Raw genomic sequence first — 21511 nt, forward strand, 5'->3', positions numbered from 1 at the left:
CAGAGGGACTGTGTCTGTGATACAATAGCCACAGCCAACGCTTATCTTCAGGAATTCTGGGAACCGGGCTGATGCAAAACTTTTTTTGATATGTGTATTACGCCATCAAAGTTCGTGAAACATTTTGCTACGTGAAAAATTAAAATGGTGTTGCCTAACACTGAAAAAGCTGTTAATACGAGCAGTACCCAAGACTGGCGGGGTTTCTCGATTTGATTACGTCTATTTTGTCACTGTCTGCTAGATAAAGCGAAATACGCCTTTTTAATATTGCAGCAGTTGTAACACTCGCCAAATAGGCGCGACTGTTTTGGCACAAATGGTTATGTTTATCTACCTTATTTATATAAATAAGACGACAGAATATAACTCACAAAGTACGAATATCAAATGCCTATTATGCTTACTACAAGCAAAAATTTTACGTTAGGGGTTTCACTTTTCGTTCATAAGCTCCAATTTCTCAAGCATGAGATCGAGAAGTAGTAGTAGTACGAAATTTTTGTGTTCTTCCATACAATTTGTGTGATGTTCTCGTTTTTTCTCCTTACTCGTTCTAACAAGCAATCTTATCATCCCTATTTCTGTAACTATTCCTGCCATTGTCAAACCCAGCCAGTATCACCTGTTTAGTTATCCCGCGTCCATTCTCCGGTTAGGCGTTTTTTACATGTTCGTAAAAAGCATTTTCCGCGCTATTCCGAGAATAGAATTACGCTCCTGCTAACCGGAGACTCTGCAAGTGGCCCTTAGTAATGTAGCAATCTAACAAAAATTTGCTCTCAGAATTTCATTTTCTTGGATACATCGGGGAAATAATATGTAATTTTCATTACCTGATGTTGCTGTTAGTCGCTTATTTCCACTCTGGTTGCCTGAATCTATGGACTTCGCTAAATGTTACAATAAAGCTTATCATTTGCACACCTAATCAACCACATAAAAAACAGCGATTGGTATTCACCCGTTCTCGTTTATTGGGATCGGCTCATACAGGCGCATCCTCTTTTGTCTGCGGGAAAGTTATTAACTTCTGGATGCGACCTGGTTTCCCTGGCAGAGACATCGCGTCCTCTATGCACGCATTGAGTCAACTTATGACACGTTCAGAAATGAACTTAGAATGTTCGAACATCAATAGGGATATGTTTCAGAATCATATGAATAATCGACACGTGGGCTGTCGCTTTGTGAAACAAGATTTTTTCTTCAATAATATGAATTTGGCGCCCCTTGAAATTGCCGTCCTGGACAAATAACCCAGGGGAAATGTTCGCAAACGATTGTCACTGACGTCCGTTCTGTGTGATGTGTGAGGCCTTCTTGTTGGAATCAGACATCCCCAACACACATTTCTTTAAGTTCTGGAAGAGTAGCTGTCTGAATCATGTGGTCATAACGCTCAAAAGAGACCGTAACTGCCCTACCATTCTCTTCGAAAAACCATGGGTCAATAATGTCAGTTTTTGATAATGCCCACCAGACAGTCACACGTTCCGTAGGCATGGGCTCCTCGTAAAGTTCTTGGGTTTTCGTGCCACTCCAGTATGGCGTGTGTTGTTTATTCACGCATCCAGGGAAATGAAAATGTGCCTCGACGCTGGAGAAGACGAGGCTGTCACGAGGCAAGTTTTAGATCAAGGCTTCACAAGTGGTTTTCTGTGAAGCGAGAATGTGTGTCGTAAGAGTGTACACTAGTCTCAGTGTGTATGCTAGAGTTTTTAAGCCCTCGTGGAGATTTCGCCTCGCTGTGCGATCAGGAACAGCAGGAGCAGCTGCACGTTTCCGTGCACGTAGCCTGGGGGAGTTGGAAATGGCCAGTTGTTGAAGATCCTGGTTTCTTTCCCTGTATCCACAAACACGTACACCCACACAACAATCGATTTTCGATCAGGAACGCAACCTGCAGGCGAGATATTAAACCATTCGCCGAACCCTCACTAGGCTGTGATGACAGAACGGCCATTGGGAAAGAATGATACTGCAGTGCCTGTATAGTTCAGAAGTAGGACGCGATGTTCTTAGGGACGAGCACTCTTGCGTGACTAAGGAACGTTGCATCGTGCTTCTGAACGACACAGGCTTTTCCTTTTTTTCCTTTATTGTTATTTTGACACCTTATACAAAGGTAGACCGGAAGCGGCAATACTACGTCGCTCTTCGGCCATAGGTAATACATTTATTACAAGTGGAGACATCGAAAAACGAAACAACACGGCGCATAGACACCAGTAGACACACAAATTTAAAAATACATGAAGTCGGTCACAAGTGCAGCACTCTGGCACTAACAGAGACGACAGAAACGGCGCACGTGAATGAAGGAGCACAAATGACGAAACACTGAGTCACTAACACGATGGTACACACAAAACACTGGCGACGATCTCCGGCGCGCGAATGTTCACTTGACGTGTACGAGTCCGGGGACCTGCCAAAAGGTGAAAAGGGGGGGGGGAGGGAGAGGGGAGGGTGGAGATACCAGTGGCAGAGGAGATGGGAGGGGGGGGGGAAACAAGGTAGGGGGTAGGGGAAGCCTGGGGAGGGGAGAGGGGCAGGAAGGGAGGAAGGAGAGAAGGGAGATAGGGTGCCCTCAGGAAAAAAAACACAGGGTGTGGAAGGGTAGGATCAAAGTTGGTAGGAGGGTTAGATGCAGGGGATGAGGGCATCACCAGGGAGGGGGAGTTGGTGGAAGCCACCTTGGGCGAAGGTATGGAGTGTGGAGAGGTAGCAGGTGGGATGTGGGAATACAGGCACAGCAGTGGACAGGGGTGGGGATGGATGGGAGAGACAAGCAGGTGAGGGGGATCAAGTTTACAGGAGGTGAAGAGGATCCGTATCGGTTAGAGGAAAAGGAGGAAGTGCGGGAACGGAATAAGGTCATACAAGATCCGCATGGGGGAGGGGAGATGGATGCGATGGGCGAGGCAGAGCGCATGGCGTTCTAGGATTTGAAGGGATTTCTAAAAGGTTGGAGGGGCGTAGCAGAGGATAGGGCAGATGAAGGATTTCTAGGTGTGGAGGATGGTACAGGGGGCCAGACCCCATGTGCGGCCAGAAAGGAGCTCGAGGAGATGGAGGCCATACAGCGTGCCTCAGCTTGGATTGTCCAGAGATGGGGGTCCATGAGAGGCGATGATCAAGGGTGATGACAAGGTACTTGAGGGTGGGGGTGAGGGTGATAGGACAGCCAGAAATGGTGATATAGAAGTCGAGGAGACAGAAGGAAGGGGTGGCTTTGCCTACAATGATCGCCTGCTTCTTGGAAGGATTGACCTTGAGCAACCACTGGTAGTACCAAATGGTGAACTGGTCAAGATGGGATTGGAGAAGGTGTTGGGAGCGGTGCAGGGTGGGGGCGACGGCAAGGAAGGCGGTATCATTGGCGTACTTGAGAAGGTGGACAAGGGGTGGAGGCAGTGGCATGTCTGCCGTATACAGATGGTAGAGAAGAGGGGAGAGGACGGAACCTAGGGGCACACCGGCGGAAGGGTGGAAGGTGCAGGAATCTGTGTTATGGATGCTGACATAGGAAGGACGTTGGGAAAGAAAGGACCCTATCAGACGGACATAGTTGACAGGAAGAGTGAATGTTTGGAACTTGAAGAGGAGACCAGAATGCCATACATGGTCGTAAGCACGCTCAAGGTCGAGGGAGAGGAAGATGGTGGAATGGCGGGAGTTGAGCTGTTCGGAGAGGAGATGAGTGAGGTGAAGGAGAAGGTCATCAGTAGAGAAGGACGGTCGAAAGCCACAATGGGTAGTGGGAAGGAGGCGGTGCTGGCGGAGATGTTGGTGGATGTGTCAGGTAAGGATGGATTCCAGGACCTTGCTGAAGACCGAGGTAAGGCTGACGGGATGGTAGGAGGAGACAGCAGATGGCAGTTTGTTGGGTTTCAGGAACATGCTGCTGATATGGTTGCACTAACGGTCGGAGGATGGCATTCACATATCGTACAGCCGTTATGGCGCCTTCCATGATCACCAGCGGCGTACGTTGGCCTCACATAATGCCGCCTAAAAGCAGCAGGGAACCTCCACCGCCGGCCGAAGTGGCCGTGCGGTTAAAGGCGCTGCAGTCTGGAACCGCAGGACCGCTACGGTCGCAGGTTCGAATCCTGCCTCGGGCATAGATGTTTGTGATGTCCTTAGGTTAGTTAGGTTTAACTAGTTCTAAGTTCTAGGGGACTAATGACCTCAGCAGTTGAGTCCCATAGTGCTCAGAGCCATTTTTTGAACCTCCACCTTGCTGCACTCGCTGGTGTGTCTAAGGCATTCAGCCTGACTGGGCTGCCTCCAAACACGTCTCTGGCGATTATCTGGTTGAACACATATGCGACACTCATCAGTGAAGAGAACGTGACGCAGTCCTGAGCGATCCATTCGGCATGTTGTTGGGCCCATCTGTACCACGCTGCATCTACATCTATATCTACATGGATACTCTGCAAATCACATTTAAGTGCATGGCAGAGGTTTCATGGAACCACCTTCATAATTCTCTATTATTACAAGCTGGTGATTGGAATTTTGTGAGAAGATTCCGTCGCAACGAAAATCGCCTTCTTTTAATGATGTGCAGCCCAAATCCTGTATCATTTCTGTGACACTCTCTCCCATAATTCGCCATAATACAAAACGTGCTACCCTACTTTGAGCTTTTTCGATGTACTGCGTCAGTCCTATCTGGTAGGGGTCCCACACCGTGCAGCAGTATTTTATGAGAGGACGGACAAGTGTAGTGTAGGCAGTCTCCTTACTAGGTCTGTTACATTTTCTAAGTGTCCTGCCAATAATATGTAGTCTTTGGTTAGCCTTCCCCACAACATTTTCTATGCGTTCCTTCCAATTTAAGTTGTTCGTAATTGGAATTCCAAGGTACTTAGTTGAATTTACAAATATTGGATTAGTCTGATTTATCGTGTACCAAAGTTTAACGAATTCCTTTTAGCACTCATGTGGATGACCTCACACTTTTCGCTATTTAGGGTCAGCTGCCACTTTTCGCACCATTCAGAAATCTCTTCTAAGCCGGCCGGTATGGCCGTGCGGTTCTCGGCACTTCAGTCTGGAACCGCGTGACCGCTACGGTCGCAGGTTCGAATCCTGCCTCGGGCATGAATGTGTGTGATGTCCTTAGGTTAGTTGGGTTTAAGTAGTTCTAAGTTCTAGGGGACTGATGACCTCAGATGTTGAGTCCCATAGTGCTCAGAGCCATTTGAACCAAATATCTCTTCTAAATCGTTTTGCAGTTTGTTTTGATCTTCTATTATTCGATAAACGACAGCGTCATCTGCAAACAACCTAAGACGGGTAGTTCGATTGTCTCCCAAATCGTTTACATAGATAAGTAACAGCAAAGGGCCTATAACACTACCTTGGGGAACGTCAGAAACCACTTCTGTTTTACTCGATGACTTTCCGTCAGTTACTACCAACTGTGACCTCTCTGACAGGAAATCACCAATCCAATCACATAACTGAGACGATATTCCATAAGCACGCAATTTCCTACAAGCCGCTTGTGTGGTACAGGGTCAAAAGCCTTCCGGAAATCCATAAATATGGAATCGATCTGAAATCCCTTGTCAATAGCACTCAACACTTCATGTGAATAAAGAGCTAGTTGTGTTTGACAGGAATGATGATTTCTAAGCTGAACTTCCTAGCCGAGCGGTTCTAGGCGCTTCAGTCCGGAACCACGCTGCTGCTGGGGTCGCAGGTTCGAATTATGACGCAGGCAAGGATGCGTGTGACGTCCTTAGGTTGGTCAGATTTAAGCAGTTCTAAGTATAGGGGACTGATGACCTCAGATGTTGAGTCCCACAGTGCTTAGAGCCATTTTTTATGTTTTCTAAACCCATGTTGACTGTATGTCAATAGATAGTTTTCTTCGAGGTAAATCATAATGTTCAAACACAATATATGTTCCAGAAATCCTGCTGCATATAGACGTTAACGATATGGACCTGTAGTTTAGTGGATTACTCCTACTACCTTCCTTGATTATTGGTGTGACTTGTGCAAGTTTCCAGTCTTTTAATACGGATCTTTCGTCGAGCGGATATGTGATTGTTACGTATGGAGCTAATCCATCAGCATACTCAGAAACGAACCTAACTGGTTTCCAGTCTGGTGCAGAAGACTTGCTTTTATTAAGTGATTTCAGTTGCTTCACTACTCTGAGGATATTTACTTCTACATTACACATGTTGATAGTTGTTCTTGATTCGAATTCTGGAATATTTACTTCGTCTTCTTTTGTGAAGGGGTTTCGGAAGGCTGTGCTTTGGCCGCACTGTCTTCGGTAGTATCTCCATTGTTATCGCGCAGAGAAGGCATTGATTGTTTCTTGCCACTAACATACTTCACACACGACCAGAATCTCTTTGGGTTTTCTCCCAGTTTTCGAGACAAAGCTTCGTTGTGGAAACTGTGAACTGTGGATTTAATTTAAAAGAATATTCTTAAAAATTTACTTTATTTACTAGCGATTCATCAAGAACATTAACACATTTAGTCACACTATGTGAGCGTGGAAGTAGTTGCCAGGGAGTAACTTATGAAATCAAAATAAAATTGCTTTCAACAAATGGGAATTTTATTCCTAAAAGCATTTTTTTTAGAAACAGATTTAAAATTATAAGCAGAAAGCACCCTCTAAACATCAAGTTACAATTTATTCAGAGGCAGAAAGAAACAAATTTTTGAGTCTATGAGCTTTCGGGCTGAGAAGCTTGCCGCTCCCTTTAGACGCGGCCGTAGTAACGACCGCTCACAACAGCCTCTGAAAGACTACACTGGTGCAAATCTGCAACACACCAGACTACCGTAAAGTAAAAGTTTTAACAATTCACACAAGCACATAAACTACGCACCCCAAAGGAGGTGTGGAAATGGTACAAAAGACAAAAATTAATAGATAAACGTGCCACTGAAGGTGCAACTTGATTTTAACTTCTAAGAAAGTCTTATGGTGGAAGAGTGGCAAGTTTATTTACTAAAATGACCATTTAAATAAAAGCCCATGAAATGGAATCTAACATAAAATTATGCAACGTTGGCCAAACATGCTCTACAGTACACATATACTGCCTCTCCAGATGATAGGCAAGATAAAAACATATTTAAGGAATTAGGCCGTTAGCATTAAATTCGTTCACACACCGAATCCGAGAAACATGACAGAGGCAGCTCCGAACGACAGACAGACACTAACTGCCTAACAAATGCGGACGAGAGGCAGAGGAGCAAGCAGGGGACGAGACACTGACCCAGACTGACCCACTGGCGAGCTCACAGCGCCCCTTAACTGCACGTGGACAGGCAGCTTTTCCTCTTTCCCACCAGAGGGAGACACCAAAGCTGCGACTGCCACAGCGGCGCCACCGCCAGAAACGGAGGGCGACTGCTTCACACTACGCGCTGCGGCGCGCTCTTCAAAACAGAAACTTTTACCACGCCTCAAACTGTTATAAGCATCTCGCATTGAAGTCCGCGCTAAATTTCGAGCTTCTGTAAAAGATCACCAATCTTGGGAATTTTGCGTCTGTTTAAATTTGGCACGTTTGTTTCGTTGTTTCTGCAAAAGTGTTCTAACTCGCTTTGTGTACCAAGGAGGATCAGCTGCGTCGTTTGTTAATTTATTTGGAATAAATCTCTCAACTGCTGCCAATACTATTTCTTTGATTTCAAGCCACATCTGATCTACTCTTATTTTATTAATTAGGAATGGGTGGAGATTGCCGGCCGAAGTGGCCGTGCGGTTAAAGGCGCTGCAGTCTGGAACCGCAAGACCGCTACGGTCGCAGGTTCGAATCCTGCCTCGGGCATGGATGTTTGTGATGTCCTTAGGTTAGTTAGGTTTAACTAGTTCTAAGTTCTAGGGGACTAATGACCTCAGCAGTTGAGTCCCTAAGTGCTCAGAAGCATTTGAACCATTTTTTTTTTTTTTTTGAGTGGAGATTGTCTATCAGGAAGACGTCAAGTGAATTTTTATCTGCCTTTTTGAATAGGTATATTTTTCGTTTATTTTTTGAGGATTCGGGGATTAGAATATTCAGTCTCGGCACTACAACCCTGTGTTCACTAATCCTTGTATCGGTTTTGATGCTCGTTATTAACTCAGGATTATTTGTTGCTGAGAGGTCAAGTGTGTCTTCACAACCGTTTACTATTCGCATGGGCTCATGAACTAATTGGTCGAAATTATTTTCGGAGAATGCGTTTAGAACGATTTCGGATGATATTTTATGCGTACCTCCGAAATTAAACATGTATTTTCGCCCAACATATCGAGTGTAAATTAAAGTCACCACCAACTATAATCGTGTCGTGGTTGCAAAGATGGACCTCGCCATGGACGCCGGGAGTGAAGCTGCGCACAGTTTGAGTTGTAACACGGCGTCCTGTGGCTGCACGAAGAGCATTACTCAACATGGTGGCTTTGCCGTCAGGGTTCCTACGAGCTATAATCCGTAGGTAGCGGTCATCCACTGCAGTAGTTCAGTTCATAACTAAAAGTGCCATTGTGATTTCTCAGAATTTTTGCAAAATAAATAATAATTTTCGTTAGTTTCATGTTTTTCTTACACTAACTAGCACTACTCCAGTACCCAAATATCCGACTAGCTACATAAGAAATTTTGTAAATTTTTGTGTCATTTCCTTACAGCGGAGGACTCCAGAAGATATTTATTGCTGAAAGTTATTCAGGCATTTCTCTTTAGGAGCGTCTGTCTGACTTCTGTAGTAGTGTGGGGGTGTAAATTGCATCTTGCAGTAGCCACAGGGTAAAGGGTACATCTCAGATTAATCCCTTGCGCAGAATAACAGAATAGCAACCCCACTCACACAAGAGCCACAGTGGCAAAAAGTCAGATGCCCCTTCCACAACAGATACGACACTGCTACGGCGTCACAAGGCACGCAGTCTTGATGTTGTCCTTGATTTGCAGAGAATGGGAGTCCATATTTTATTGGAAATTACGTCCAAGTTCTCATTCAAATGAACAAAAAATACAAAAAATATGCAAAGTTTCGAAATTTTTTTTGAGACAATGAAAAGACATACGTTCAACTATATTTTAGATTTTCGATGCAAAAAAGAAGAAAATGGAGCCCATAATCGAGGTCTGATCGAGAACCTACGAGTTTGAAGTACACCTGCTGCGTAGAGTGTAGCCTCTAGAAGTTATCTCAAATCAAAAATGGATAACATCAGTAGATACTACACTAAATTTATGGGAGCTTGTACCTAACTACAATGAAACAACGTTAAATTTAGCGATATGATGTTAAAGCGAACTCTGTGTTGGATTTTTTTTTTGCTCTTTATGGCTTTACAAAAAGTAGTTATTGCTTTTCGGGAGTCAAAGTTAGAAGCTAATAGGTTGAACCGTTTTTATTTTATGCTGCATGGAGTTTTAAAAAATCGTTTCTCGAGGAAAACCATGACTAAAGTTTAGGGCTAACTTTTATATTAATTATTAGCTGAATTTGCGTAAAAACTATGTCATTATACACTTTTGATGTCGCTGAACACAAATCTGAAGTTAGATTTTCAAAATTCAAAATCGATAATCCATTATGGCTGACCGAATATTATCTTTTGGCTAATTTTAATCAAAATTTGACAAAAATAGTGTTTTCGTTACTTATGTTTAGTCTGCAGCCGGCCGCGGTGGCCGTGCGGTACTGGCGCTGCAGTCCGGAACCGCGGGACTGCTACGGTCGCAGGTTCGAATCCTGCCTCGGGCATGGGTGTGTGTGATGTCCTTAGGTTAGTTAGGTTTAAGTAGTTCTAGGTTCTAGGGGACTTATGACCTAAGATGTTGAGTCCCATAGTGCTCACAGCCATTTTTTAGTCTGCAATTCCAAGACCTATATCAACATTCCTGACGCAAATATCTTTCAAAAATGCAATAAAAAATCGATTTTTCGACCATTTTGAATGAGAACCTGGCCTCAAGACAGAGTGATTTAACGGACGACGTGCAGTAGGGTTTGTAAGCCTTCGTCACACCAGGAACGAATGCATTCAGTCCTGTGGACATGGATACGTCTTCACGGAAGACCGAAGTATAGCCAGGACCTCCTCGAGAAACAACCACCTGCTCTTTCTGATAGAACTGTTGATATTTTTAAAGGTATCGAGTATCCGATATATCGATATTTAAATGGCATCAACACATAGATATTCGATAAACATACTGATAAAATATCAATCTATCAGCTCATAACAGTATCTGCTTCAGATTGTAAATATACTGCCGGTTTTAGAGCTCCATATTTAAGTATCCATTTAAACACACCAAAAAAATGTTTTGCATCACCTCAGTTCCCAGAACTCCTGAAGACAGTCACTGATTATGGATTTTGTACCACAGACACAGTCTCTCTGACTGTTCAGAGATGTCACAAAACCTGCCAAAAAATGTAAACAATCATGCACGAGCAGCGCCTATTAGACGGTTGGGGTCCCACAACCGATCAGTTCCGGTCATTCCACCAGGAAGGATGTACACGGCTCGTGTTGTCTGTAGTTCAACCATGCCTAGATACCGCGGTTCGATCGCGTCCACATTGTCTCTTTGTGCCAGGAAGGGCTCTCAACAAGGGAAGTGTCCAGGAGTCTCTGAGTGAACCAAAGAGATGTTGTCTGGACATGGAGGAGATACTCAACTTGAATAGTTATCCTTCAGAATGTTGCTAGGTACAGTCGAGGCTGTCGCGTGTGAAATGCAGCGAAGTGTACTGTTGTGGAGGAAATATGGGGCTCTCAAGAACTGTAGCGCACAATACTGTAAGCTGCGATGACAGCTGTCTGCGTCGCTTGCTGCTGACAAATAAAATAACTCTCGTTCTATCTGGATTGACCTTTGCCAATCAAACTCTCCCTACGCCTTGATGAACTCAAGGACTTCTATTCGCCCCTAGTCTAACTATTGGCGTGGTACACTCGTCAGATAACCAGTCCACCGCGATGCCACTCAAAATTCGCTCGCAGGCGTTTAACTATTACTCAGTCCGTTCACACCGCACAACAAGTGTGTCGGCCAATGCAGTGAACAACGCTTAATTGCAAGGACTCAGTATAGAGTCACACTTCGATTCACTCTCGACAGAGGTGCTCTCCCAGTGAAGTACTGAGGAGAGACTTGTTCCTCGCTCTTTGAGTACACGTACGAGCGCGCACGCTCTCGTTACGTGATCTCGCTCCAAGAGCGACAACGGAACGGCCCCTCTCCACGCCAGACGTGAAGGGGTATATCTTTCGGTCTCTTCCATTACTCCTTCAGCTCAAGGCGTCAGAAATATCGTCTGCCAATCAATCAGCATTGCTCTTCTAAAACGGGAGAATGACGTTTCGTTTAAGGCGATCAATCCGGAAATCTGTAGTATCGGCGTTTGGCGTTTGCTGTCTCCCTGTGAAAATCTCTGCGTGCTATGTGTAAAGAATGCGTAGGCTGGCCGCTGCCACACAGTGTAGCGGAAATTGGTTTTTTAGCCGAACACGGGGTCGTCCTTTCACTCGGGCAAACGCTGTCTGCTCTGCAGGCGGTCACCGGCCGACGTAGATGGCTTGGGACTGGCCTCCTGGCGTGCGGTTTCGCCTCTCCCGAACTAAAAGCTCCTGTGGCGTCGTGTCTGGAATGTAAGTGTGTACGCCAGCCTCGAGTATTTCAACCACGGTGCGCACTTGCGACTTATTAGTTATTTGCATATAATTTACATGAATTCATACAAGATTGACTTTATCTTATCGAGTGTGGGTTCGAATGAAGCGTCTTGATGTGCAGAATACGATTGTGAGGACGGAATATGTAAGCAATGAAGGTCAGGAGACCACGACGCACTCTGTTTCTTATTTTCACTCGTGTTAGGCGAATGCCTTGAGATTTCGACTTTCCTGTTCCTGTCTTTGTCATTCGCCACTGATTGCTGAGAAGTATCAGGATGTTCACTCATTGCTATGTTAACTATTAGAGTGTGAATTTCAACGTACTTTGTTATTTCCTTAACTTACATGTGCCAATATATGATGGCCAAAATGCAATAAGCGTGTCTAAGTTATGAAAGGAGCAGAAAAAAAAACAGGAAGAGACTGCTACATCTGATACTCAGTAAAGACCTCGACAAAGAATAATCCTACAAGTTGAAGTTTTGATTTAGTCACAAAACCTGTATTGTGTAATTACATCGCTACTCCTGTTGGCAGGGCACCTACTACATGCATCGGTACTGGACACGACCGATCACCCTAAAAAAGTTCGTCGCCTTACCTTACGGGAAGTATAAATTGTACATGAAGGGTCTGAAGGATGGAAAAAGACAAGTTTGTGTGCAGCTGGTCATCGATATCTACGAAGTCGGATTTTTCCAAGGTAAGGATTGGATCTTTGAGTAACACATGATCACGAGTAATTGTTGCAGTAGAGTTATGAAATTCCACAACCGAGGGCTTCGCGGTCATTGAAGAGGTTGACGTAGCAGGTAAAAGTCCTGTGGGTAGAAAAAGTTTCAGTCGTAATCATTTAGCCGAGAAGCGAAAAAGAGCTGGCTGCACACAGTGCCCTCCCGTCACTGCCACCGGCTGAAGCCAAGCCTGCCTCGGCGTTGTCTCCTGGGGAGAGAGAGTTTCCTCCTTGAAGTTCGATGTAATACACAGCAGTCAGCTGCATTTATGTGAGTGGTATACCTGATGATGTAAACAAATTTATGTTCGTACATTCCTAGCACATACAACATGACAACAAAAAACTTCACGTAATGGCAATGGGAAACAAGTACAATTCTTCTGGATTGTTACAGAAAAAAGCGTAAAGAGCACGTGCAAATACACTAATTTGTTCTGAAGCGATATTGCAATTTTCTGTTGGTTAAATCATAGTTTCCAATGAAACTGTAAGCTGGACCGAGACTCGAACTCGGACCTTTGCCTCTACCAACTGAGCTACCCGAGCACAACTCATGCACCGTCCTCACAGCTTCAATTGTGCCAACATCTCGTCTCCTACCATCCAAATTTCACACACGTTCTCCTGCGAGCCGGCCGCTGTGGTCGAGCGGTTCTAGGCCCTTCAGTCCGGAACCACGCGGCTGCTACGGTCGCAGGTTCGAATTCTACCTCGGGCATGGATGTGTATGACGTCCTTAGGTTAGTTAGGTTTACGTAGTTCTAAGTCTAGAGGACTTTTGACCTCAGATGTTAAGTCCCATAGTGATTAAAGCCATTTGAACCATTTTTCTCCTGCGAACCTCGCAAAACTAGTACTCCTTAAGAAATTATATTGCGGAGACATGGCTTAGCCACAGCCTGGGGGATGTTTTCAGAAGGAAATTTTCACCCTGCAGAGGAGTCTTCTCTGATTAGAAACTTCCTGGCAGGTTATAACTATGTATCAGGCCGAGACTCGAACTCTGGACTTTCGTGCGCGAGTTCTCTACTGGCTAAGCTACCCAAGCACAGCTCACACCCCGTCGTCACAGCTTCAGTTTGGCCAGTATCTCGTCTCATACCTTCGAAAGTTCTATTGGAAACCATGCAGGAATAGCACTCCTGGAAGGAAGGTTAGCTGGCAGAGCACTTGCCCACGAAAGGCAAAGATCCCGAGTCTCGGTCTGGCACACAGTTTTAGTCTGCCAGGAAGATTCAGAGAAGCGCATATTCCACTGTAGAGTCAATACTTCATTCTGGAATCATTCACCTGTCTGTGACTAAGCCATGTCTCTGCAATATCCTTTCTCCCAGGAGTGCTAACTCTGCAAGGTTTGCAGGAGAGCTCCTGTGAAGTTTGGAACCTAGGAGACGAGGTACTGGCAGAATTGAAGCTGTGAGGGCTGGTCGTAAAACATGCTTGCTAGTTCGGATGGTAGAGCAATTGCCCGCGATAGGCAAAGATCCCGAGCTCTAATCTCAGTCTGGCAACATAGTTTTAACCTGCCAGAAAGTTTCATACCAAGTGCAGAACACTTGTCCGCATAAGGCAAAGGTCCTTTGTTCGAATCTCCGTCTGGTACACAGTTTTAATCTGTCAGGAAATTTCATATCAGCGCACACTCCGCTGCAGAGCGAAAATTTCGTTCATAGTTTCCGATGTTTCCCATGAACCACGGACTTGCCGTCGGTTTGGGTGGCTTGTCAGCCTTAGCGATACATAGCTGTACTGTGTGTACAACAACAATGGAGTGATGCCTGTCGAGAAGCCAGACAAACATACGGCTCCTGAAGAGGGGCGGCACCCTTTTCAGTCGTTGAAGGGGCCTCAGTCTGGATGATTGACTCATGTGGCTAACCAGGATGGCATTGCTGTTCTGGTACTGCGAGCAGCCTAAAGCAAGGGGAAACTGCAGCCGTAATTTTCCCGTTGGCATGTAGCTCTACTGTACGATTAAATGGTGATAGCTTCTTGTTGGGTAAAAATTTCTGGGGATGAAAGAATCTCCCATTCGGATCTCCATGCAGGAACTACTCAGAAGGTCGTCATCACCAAGGAAAACAAATATGGCGTTCTACGGATAGGATTCTGGAATGTTAAATGCCTTAATCGGGCAGGTAGGTTAGTGGTTTTAAAAACGGATAGGTTGAAGTTCGATATATCGGGACTGAGCGAAGCTCGGTGTCAAGAGAAACAGGACTTCTGTCAGATGAATACAGGGTTATAAATACAAAGTCACAAAGGGATAATGCAGGAGTGGGTGTAATAATGAATAAGAAAATAGGAATGCAGATAACCCACGTGAAACAGCATAGTGAACGCATTAACGTAGCCAAGATATGCTCTAAATCCACACTTAAAATATTTGTACAAGTTTGTATGCTAACTAGCTCTGTAGCTAATGGAGAGACGGAAGAAATGTATGATGAGATAAAAGAAATTATTCAGATAGTTAAAGGAAACGATAATTTAACTGTGATGGGAGACTGCAGTTTGATAGGAAGAAAAGCAAAATTTGAATATCGACTCACGGAAATAAATGAAAGAGCAAGCCGTCTGGTCGAATTTTGCACAGAGGATATCATTGCTAACAATGGAAATTTGTAGCAAGGTCTTATGGGACCAAACTGCTGAGGTCATCGGTCCCTAGGCCTACACACTTCTTAATCTAACCACAACTAACTTTCGCCAAGGACAACACACACCCATGCCCGAGGGAGGACTCGAACCTCCGACGGGAGGAGCCCGCGGTCCGTGACAAGGCGCCCTAGACCGCTCGGCTACCCCTCGCTGCCATCGCTAACACCTTGTTTGCGAATCATCAAAGTAGCGCGTGTACATGGAAGACTCCTGGAGACACTGGGAGGTTTCAGATTGATTACATAATGGCAAGAAAGGGATTTCGGAACCAGATTTTAAACTGTAAGACGTTTACAGGGTTAGATTGGACTCTGACCACAATTTATTGGTAGCGAACTGTAAATTAAACCTGAAGAAACGGCAAAAAGGTAGGAAATTAAGAAGACGGAACACGGATAAGTTGAAAAAACTAGAGGTTGCCTCTTTTAGACGAAGCATTACGCAGTGGTTGAGTAGGGCAGGGAAAAGGAATACAGTAGAAGACAAATGGATAGCTATAAGAGATGAAATAGAGAAGGCAGCAGAGTGTCAAATAGGTCGAAAGACAAGGCATAGTAGAGATATTGAATTCAATTGATGAAAGAAGAAAATATAAAAATGCAGTAAATAAAGCAAGCGAAGCGGAATACAAACGTCTCTCAAAATGAGTTTGACAGTAATGGCTAGAGGACAAATGTAGGAATGTTTCACTAGGGGAAAAATTGATTCCGCCTACAGTAAATTTAAAGATACTTCTTGAGGAAAGGGAAGCAACTGTATGAATATGAAGAGCTCAGATGTAAAACCAGTCCTAAGCAAGGAAGGGAAAGCTGAAAGGTAAATGAAGTATATAGAGGGTCTGTAAAGGGAGATGAACGGAAATATTATAGCTGAGAAATTCACAACCCTGGATATAGCAAGGAAAATCGTCGTGTCAGTGTTTTGGGACAGGAAAAGAGTTCCGCGCATTGATTTTTAGCTAATAGGTGGGGCAATAAATGCTGGAAGATTTTGTGGGATCTTGAAGAAACTTCGCAGAGCCATACAAAACAGACGTGCTGACAACGAGAGTTTGTCTCCTCCACGAGAACGCGCGTCCGCACACCGCTCAAAAATGGCTCTGAGCACTATGGGACTTAACATCTGAGGTCATCGGTCCCCTAGAACGTAGAACTACTTAAACATAACTAACCTAAGGACATCACACACATCCATGCCCGAGGCAGGATTCGAACCTGCGACCGTAGCAGCCGCGCGGTTCCGGACTGAAGTGCCTAGAACCGCTCGGCCACAGTGGCCGGCCACTAAATTGAAGAAACACCTTATTGGAAAACACTTTTCCGACAACTACAAGGTGCAAATCGAAGTGAAGAACTGACTGAAAAAGGCGTTGGGAGACGTCTATGACACAGGAATCAAAAAACTCGTCGTACGAATGACAAAATGTATAGAGATAAATGGTGATCGCGTGAAAAAATAATACAACACCTGTACTACAATGCATCTAAATTTTATTATGACAAATTAAATTTTTTGCACCTCAAAAAATTTTGGTAACCTTAGTTTGTGGATTAGCCTCGTACGTGTATACAGATGCTTCACTAACGTAATACTGCCCAAAAACTTTTTTCAGTAGGAAATAAAATGATGGATACTACGGAATCATTTCATGACACGCTGTAACATATCCATGTACGCAAGATAGTACAATTTGTTTCATCTTATGGCAAGTCGCGTAAGGGATTCATTTGCTTCCAGGGTCTGTAGTAGGAACACTCACATTCTTCTGTGATGTGGCCTTTCCACACAGCGCATGGATTTCGATAACGATAGCCCATTAGCGAGCGTAGGAGGTGGTTTGTTGCAGAGGTAGCAGACTCCTTCGGCAGTGCAGAGAGTTCGGGGAAGGCCCTGATTGTACATGTGATGACGTTACACAATACCGAAGAATGAATTTATTAATGCTTCTGAGGACAGTTTCCAGTGAAAGACCTGTCAGGTAATTTTTAAAAGTTTTTTGTGCCAAAGTGGCTTCATGTCAGTTATGCTGGTGGCAAAAGAAGGATTCTACAATGACGAGGGGTCCTCACAGATTCCGATTTTGTGCACACTTATAGCAGGTGGAGTTCAGTGCACGCACATAAATTTTCTAAAACAGTACGACAAAGAACTCTGAAATATCACCTTTCACAATTAGCAGATCTCCAAGTGCAGTTAAAAACAATTTTCATTATTTCGACGAATTCGTCGGTTTCTCAGCACGTTAGTACGTTCGATGGTTCGAATCTCGCTAGTAAGATAAATACAGGGTGACACGGAATAACGGTAAAGTTTGAAATGAGTAGTGGCAGCCATGCGCACGTGGCAGCACTGCGGGTTCGTGACAGACAGCAAGTAAACAGTTCGCCATTTCACTAATCATGCGTCAGTGGAACGGACAATAGCGTGCGTTAGCCATAAAAATGTTTTATAAAAACAATGGTAGTTTGGTAGCGGCGCAGAGGGAGTTTTGACATTTTTGTAATTTAGGATGTCATGATGTCCCGTCGAAAGACGCGATAAAATGTTGGATTAATAACTTTGAAGACACTGGATCTGCCCTCAAAAAGAAACCAACAGGACGACCAAGAAGTGTGCGTTCTCCAGCGAACACTGATGTTGAACGCGAGTCTGTCTTACGGAGATCACGGCGTCAATTCGTAAGCAAGAAGCAGCGACTGGAGTGTCCCGGGAGAGTGTTCGCAGAGTCCTTCATCTTGATTTAAAATTTCATCCGTGCAAACTACAGATGGTGCAACAATTTAAGGACCACGATTTCCGATTACGATTAGGCTTCTATCAACAAATGATAACAAAAATAAACAATGACGATTAATTTGTAAAAAAAGTTGTGGACGTCAGATGAGGCACAAGTAATGTGAACAAACGGAGCTACCGCTACTGGGAAAACACAAATCCTAATGACGTTCATGAGTGCCCTTCACACGCTACTAAATTGACTGTATGGCGTGGTGTTTCATCACGTGGGATTATCGGACCGCATTGTCTCGCAAATGAACAACGAAACACAATAACTGTCAACGCTGATCGGTTCGTGGAGATGTTACGCACTTTCGTTACACCTGCATTGAACAACTTTGCAAACGTTCAGGAAGCCTGGTTTCAACGTGACGAAGCGACATTACACACTACACGGCAATCAGTGGCAAACGTGCGAGAATTGTTTGGCTACCGTGTGATCTCACGATTCGTTAACATACCCGGGCCTCCTAGATCGCCAGATCTATCCGTTTGTGATTTTTTCTCGTGGAGCTACCTCAAGAGAAAAGTCTACACGACTCGACCAAGAGCCCTGGACGAGTTAAAAGAGAGAATTTGGGATGCAATCCACAGTATGCCAGCTGAGATGTTGCAGTGGTCAATGAGGAATCTCAACAGCAGGTTTCTCGAATGTATTCGTACAGGAGGACGCCATCTAAAGGACGTAATTTTTGAAAAATGATACATGCCATCAATGTTTCCTAAATGGCAAAGTTGCAAGGTTTCAGTTACGATGAATGCAATTTATTTCCTTCTTCACTTCTAGTTTTATTGGATTGTGGAAATGTTCCCGTTTTTCTGCGTCACCCTGTATCTTTTAATTTTTTAAAAAACTTCTGTATTTATTAACAAAGTGTAATCTTAATTGACAGATATGGAACGATAGTGTTTAATAAGAATAACATCTTGGTTATTCGTTGCTACTGACAGTAAACTGAAATATGGCATACGAAGTCGATACATCAGATAGATAATGAGAAAGTATCATTTTCACAGACTCACTAGTGTTATTGAAATATGTAGTTTTTTCATTGAATAAAATACGTTTTGGCATATTCCTAAGAAGTTTAAATTCATTTTTAGACATCTAGTAACCGTCAATAAAAGGATGCCACTTTTATTTCTTACTTAACGTTGTTGATAAATATTACATTTAAAAAAGTATGCTACTAGCTAGATTCCACTTTCGTGTTCATGACTGAAAATCCGACTATGCTACATGCTGAGTTAGTCAAATGCTGTTTCGGTAACAACACTCGGAAGTCTTGTCTCCTTCTAAGCCAATTTTGTTTTGTGTGTTTGACAACTGCGCGGTGTCACCTCAGCAAATTTACGCCCAGACACTGAACTTGAAGCCCTGTGAGTACGAAAGGAGTCGGAGAGGGCAGAGCGCTCTGTAGTGTCGCGTTGTGAGCGTCTCCATGCAGAGTGAGTGAGTGCTGCTGGCAGCTCGAGGGCCTCAGTGGGCAGAGAGGTGGGCACACGTCGTGCAAACTGCTTATGTCTCTGCGTCAGAATTGGTAACGTGAACATCCAAACGAATAAACCATATTGCCCTTAACTGTATTTTTTTCCCGTGTGGCTACACGGAGTATTCAGTGTACAAAACTCAAGCAGAGTCGGGGGAGCAACTTTCACGCCTCAAAGGGCGTGCACTGAGAAGAGTGGCTGTCATTTTGCACTGTCAATATTAGCCTGGACTGCTAAAGTAAATAAGACAAAACTAAGTATCCATTGCTGAGCGTTAGTTCTAGATCGCACAGTGCTAATTTTGGCACTCTCTACCATCTGATGTTTTTGACCATAAAGGCCTTCAAAAACATCTACAACCTGTATGAGTGGTGTCTTTTCTTCCCGACATGTCCGAAAGAGCAGGCACCACTTGTACAGATATACAGCGATAAGCCGAAACATTACGACGACTGCCCACCGCGTCTCTGGACGCCGCCTGCTCGCGCTGCGGGCACGTGACGCAGTGATGAAAGTGCGTAAGTGGAGCAGCCACGGACGGCGGAGATACGGGCTGCACATGGTGAAATCCACCGAGATAAGCGACTTCGACAAATGGCAGATTATTATTACGCAGAACTTGTGAACGAGTATCTCTAAAACGGCAGAGACGGTCGAATGTTCACGTGCTACTGTCGTGAGCATCTGTGGGAAGGGGTTCGACTGTCAAACTACACTCCTGGAAATTGAAATAAGAACACCGTGAATTCATTGTCCCAGGAAGGGGAAACTTTATTGACACATTCCTGGGGTCAGATACATCACATGATCACACTGACAGAACCACAGGCACATAGACACAGGCAACAGAGCATGCACAATGTCGGCACTAGTACAGTGTATATCCACCTTTCGCAGCAATGCAGGCTGCTATTCTCCCATGGAGGCGATCGTACAGATGCTGGATGTAGTCCTGTGGAACGGCTTGCCATGCCATTTCCACCTGGCGCCTCAGTTGGACCAGCGTTCGTGCTGGACGTGCAGACCGCGTGAGACGACGCTTCATCCAGTCCCAAACATACTCAATGGGGGACAGATCCGTAGATCTTGCTGGCCAGGGTAGTTGACTTACACCTTCTAGAGCACGTTGGGTGGCACGGGATACATGCGGACGTGCATTGTCCTGTTGGAACAGCAAGTTCCCTTGCCGGTCTAGGAATGGTAGAACGATGGGTTCGATGACGGTTTGGATGTACCGTGCACTATTCAGTGTCCCCTCGACGATCACCAGTGATGTACGGCCAGTGTAGGAGATCGCTCCCCACACCATGATGCCGGGTGTTGGCCCTGTGTGCCTCGGTCGTATGCAGTCCTGATTGTGGCGCTCACCTGCACGGCGCCAAACACGTATACGACCATCATTGGCACCAAGGCAGAAGCGACTCTCATCGCTGAAGACGACACCTCTCCATTCGTCCCTCCATTCACGCCTATCGCGACACCACTGGAGGCGGGCTGCACGATGTTGGGGCGTGAGCGGAAGACGGCCTAACGGTGTGCGGGACCGTAGCCCAGCTTCATGGAGACGGTTGCGAATGGTCCTCGCCGATACCCCAGGAGCAACAGTGTCCCTAATTTGCTGGGAAGTGGCGGTGCGATCCCCTACGGCACTGCGTAGGATCCTACGGTCTTGGCGTGCATCCGTGCGTCGCTGCGGTCCGGTCCCAGGTCGACGGGCACGTGCACCTTCCGCCGACCACTGGCGACAACATCGATGTACTGTGGAGACCTCACGCCCCACGTGTTGAGCAATTCGGCGGTACGTCCACCCGGCCTCCCGCATGCCCACTATACGCCCTCGCTCAAAGTCCGTCAACTGCACATACGGTTCACGTCCACGCTGTCGCGGCATGCTACCAGTATTAAAGACTGCGATGGAGCTCCGTATGCCACGGCAAACTGGCTGACACTGACGGCGGCGGTGCACAAATGCTGCGCAGCTAGCGCCATTCGACGGCCAACACCGCGGTTCCTGGTGTGTCCGCTGTGCCGTGCGTGTGATCATTGCTTGTACAGCCCTCTCGCAGTGTCCGGAGCAAGTATGATGGGTCTGACACACCGGTGTCAATGTGTTCTTTTTTCCATTTCCAGGAGTGTACTATTAGGCGCTGAATGGTTAGACG

General features: G+C 45.3%; 1 protein-coding gene across 2 annotated transcripts in view; it reads left to right on the plus strand.

Moving 5' to 3' along the window:
- The window catches only part of LOC126108732 (uncharacterized), a 101937-nt gene that overhangs the window by 48307 nt on the left and 32119 nt on the right, over window positions 1-21511 (plus strand). For both annotated transcript variants that reach the window (XM_049914068.1, XM_049914067.1), the window contains one exon: window positions 12221-12386. In XM_049914068.1, coding sequence (XP_049770025.1) covers window positions 12221-12386 — 166 coding nt within the window. The remainder of the gene's footprint in view (window positions 1-12220; window positions 12387-21511) is intronic.

The sequence above is a fragment of the Schistocerca cancellata genome, chromosome 11 (genome assembly GCF_023864275.1).
Source record: "Schistocerca cancellata isolate TAMUIC-IGC-003103 chromosome 11, iqSchCanc2.1, whole genome shotgun sequence".
Classification (NCBI taxonomy): Eukaryota; Metazoa; Arthropoda; class Insecta; order Orthoptera; family Acrididae; genus Schistocerca; species Schistocerca cancellata.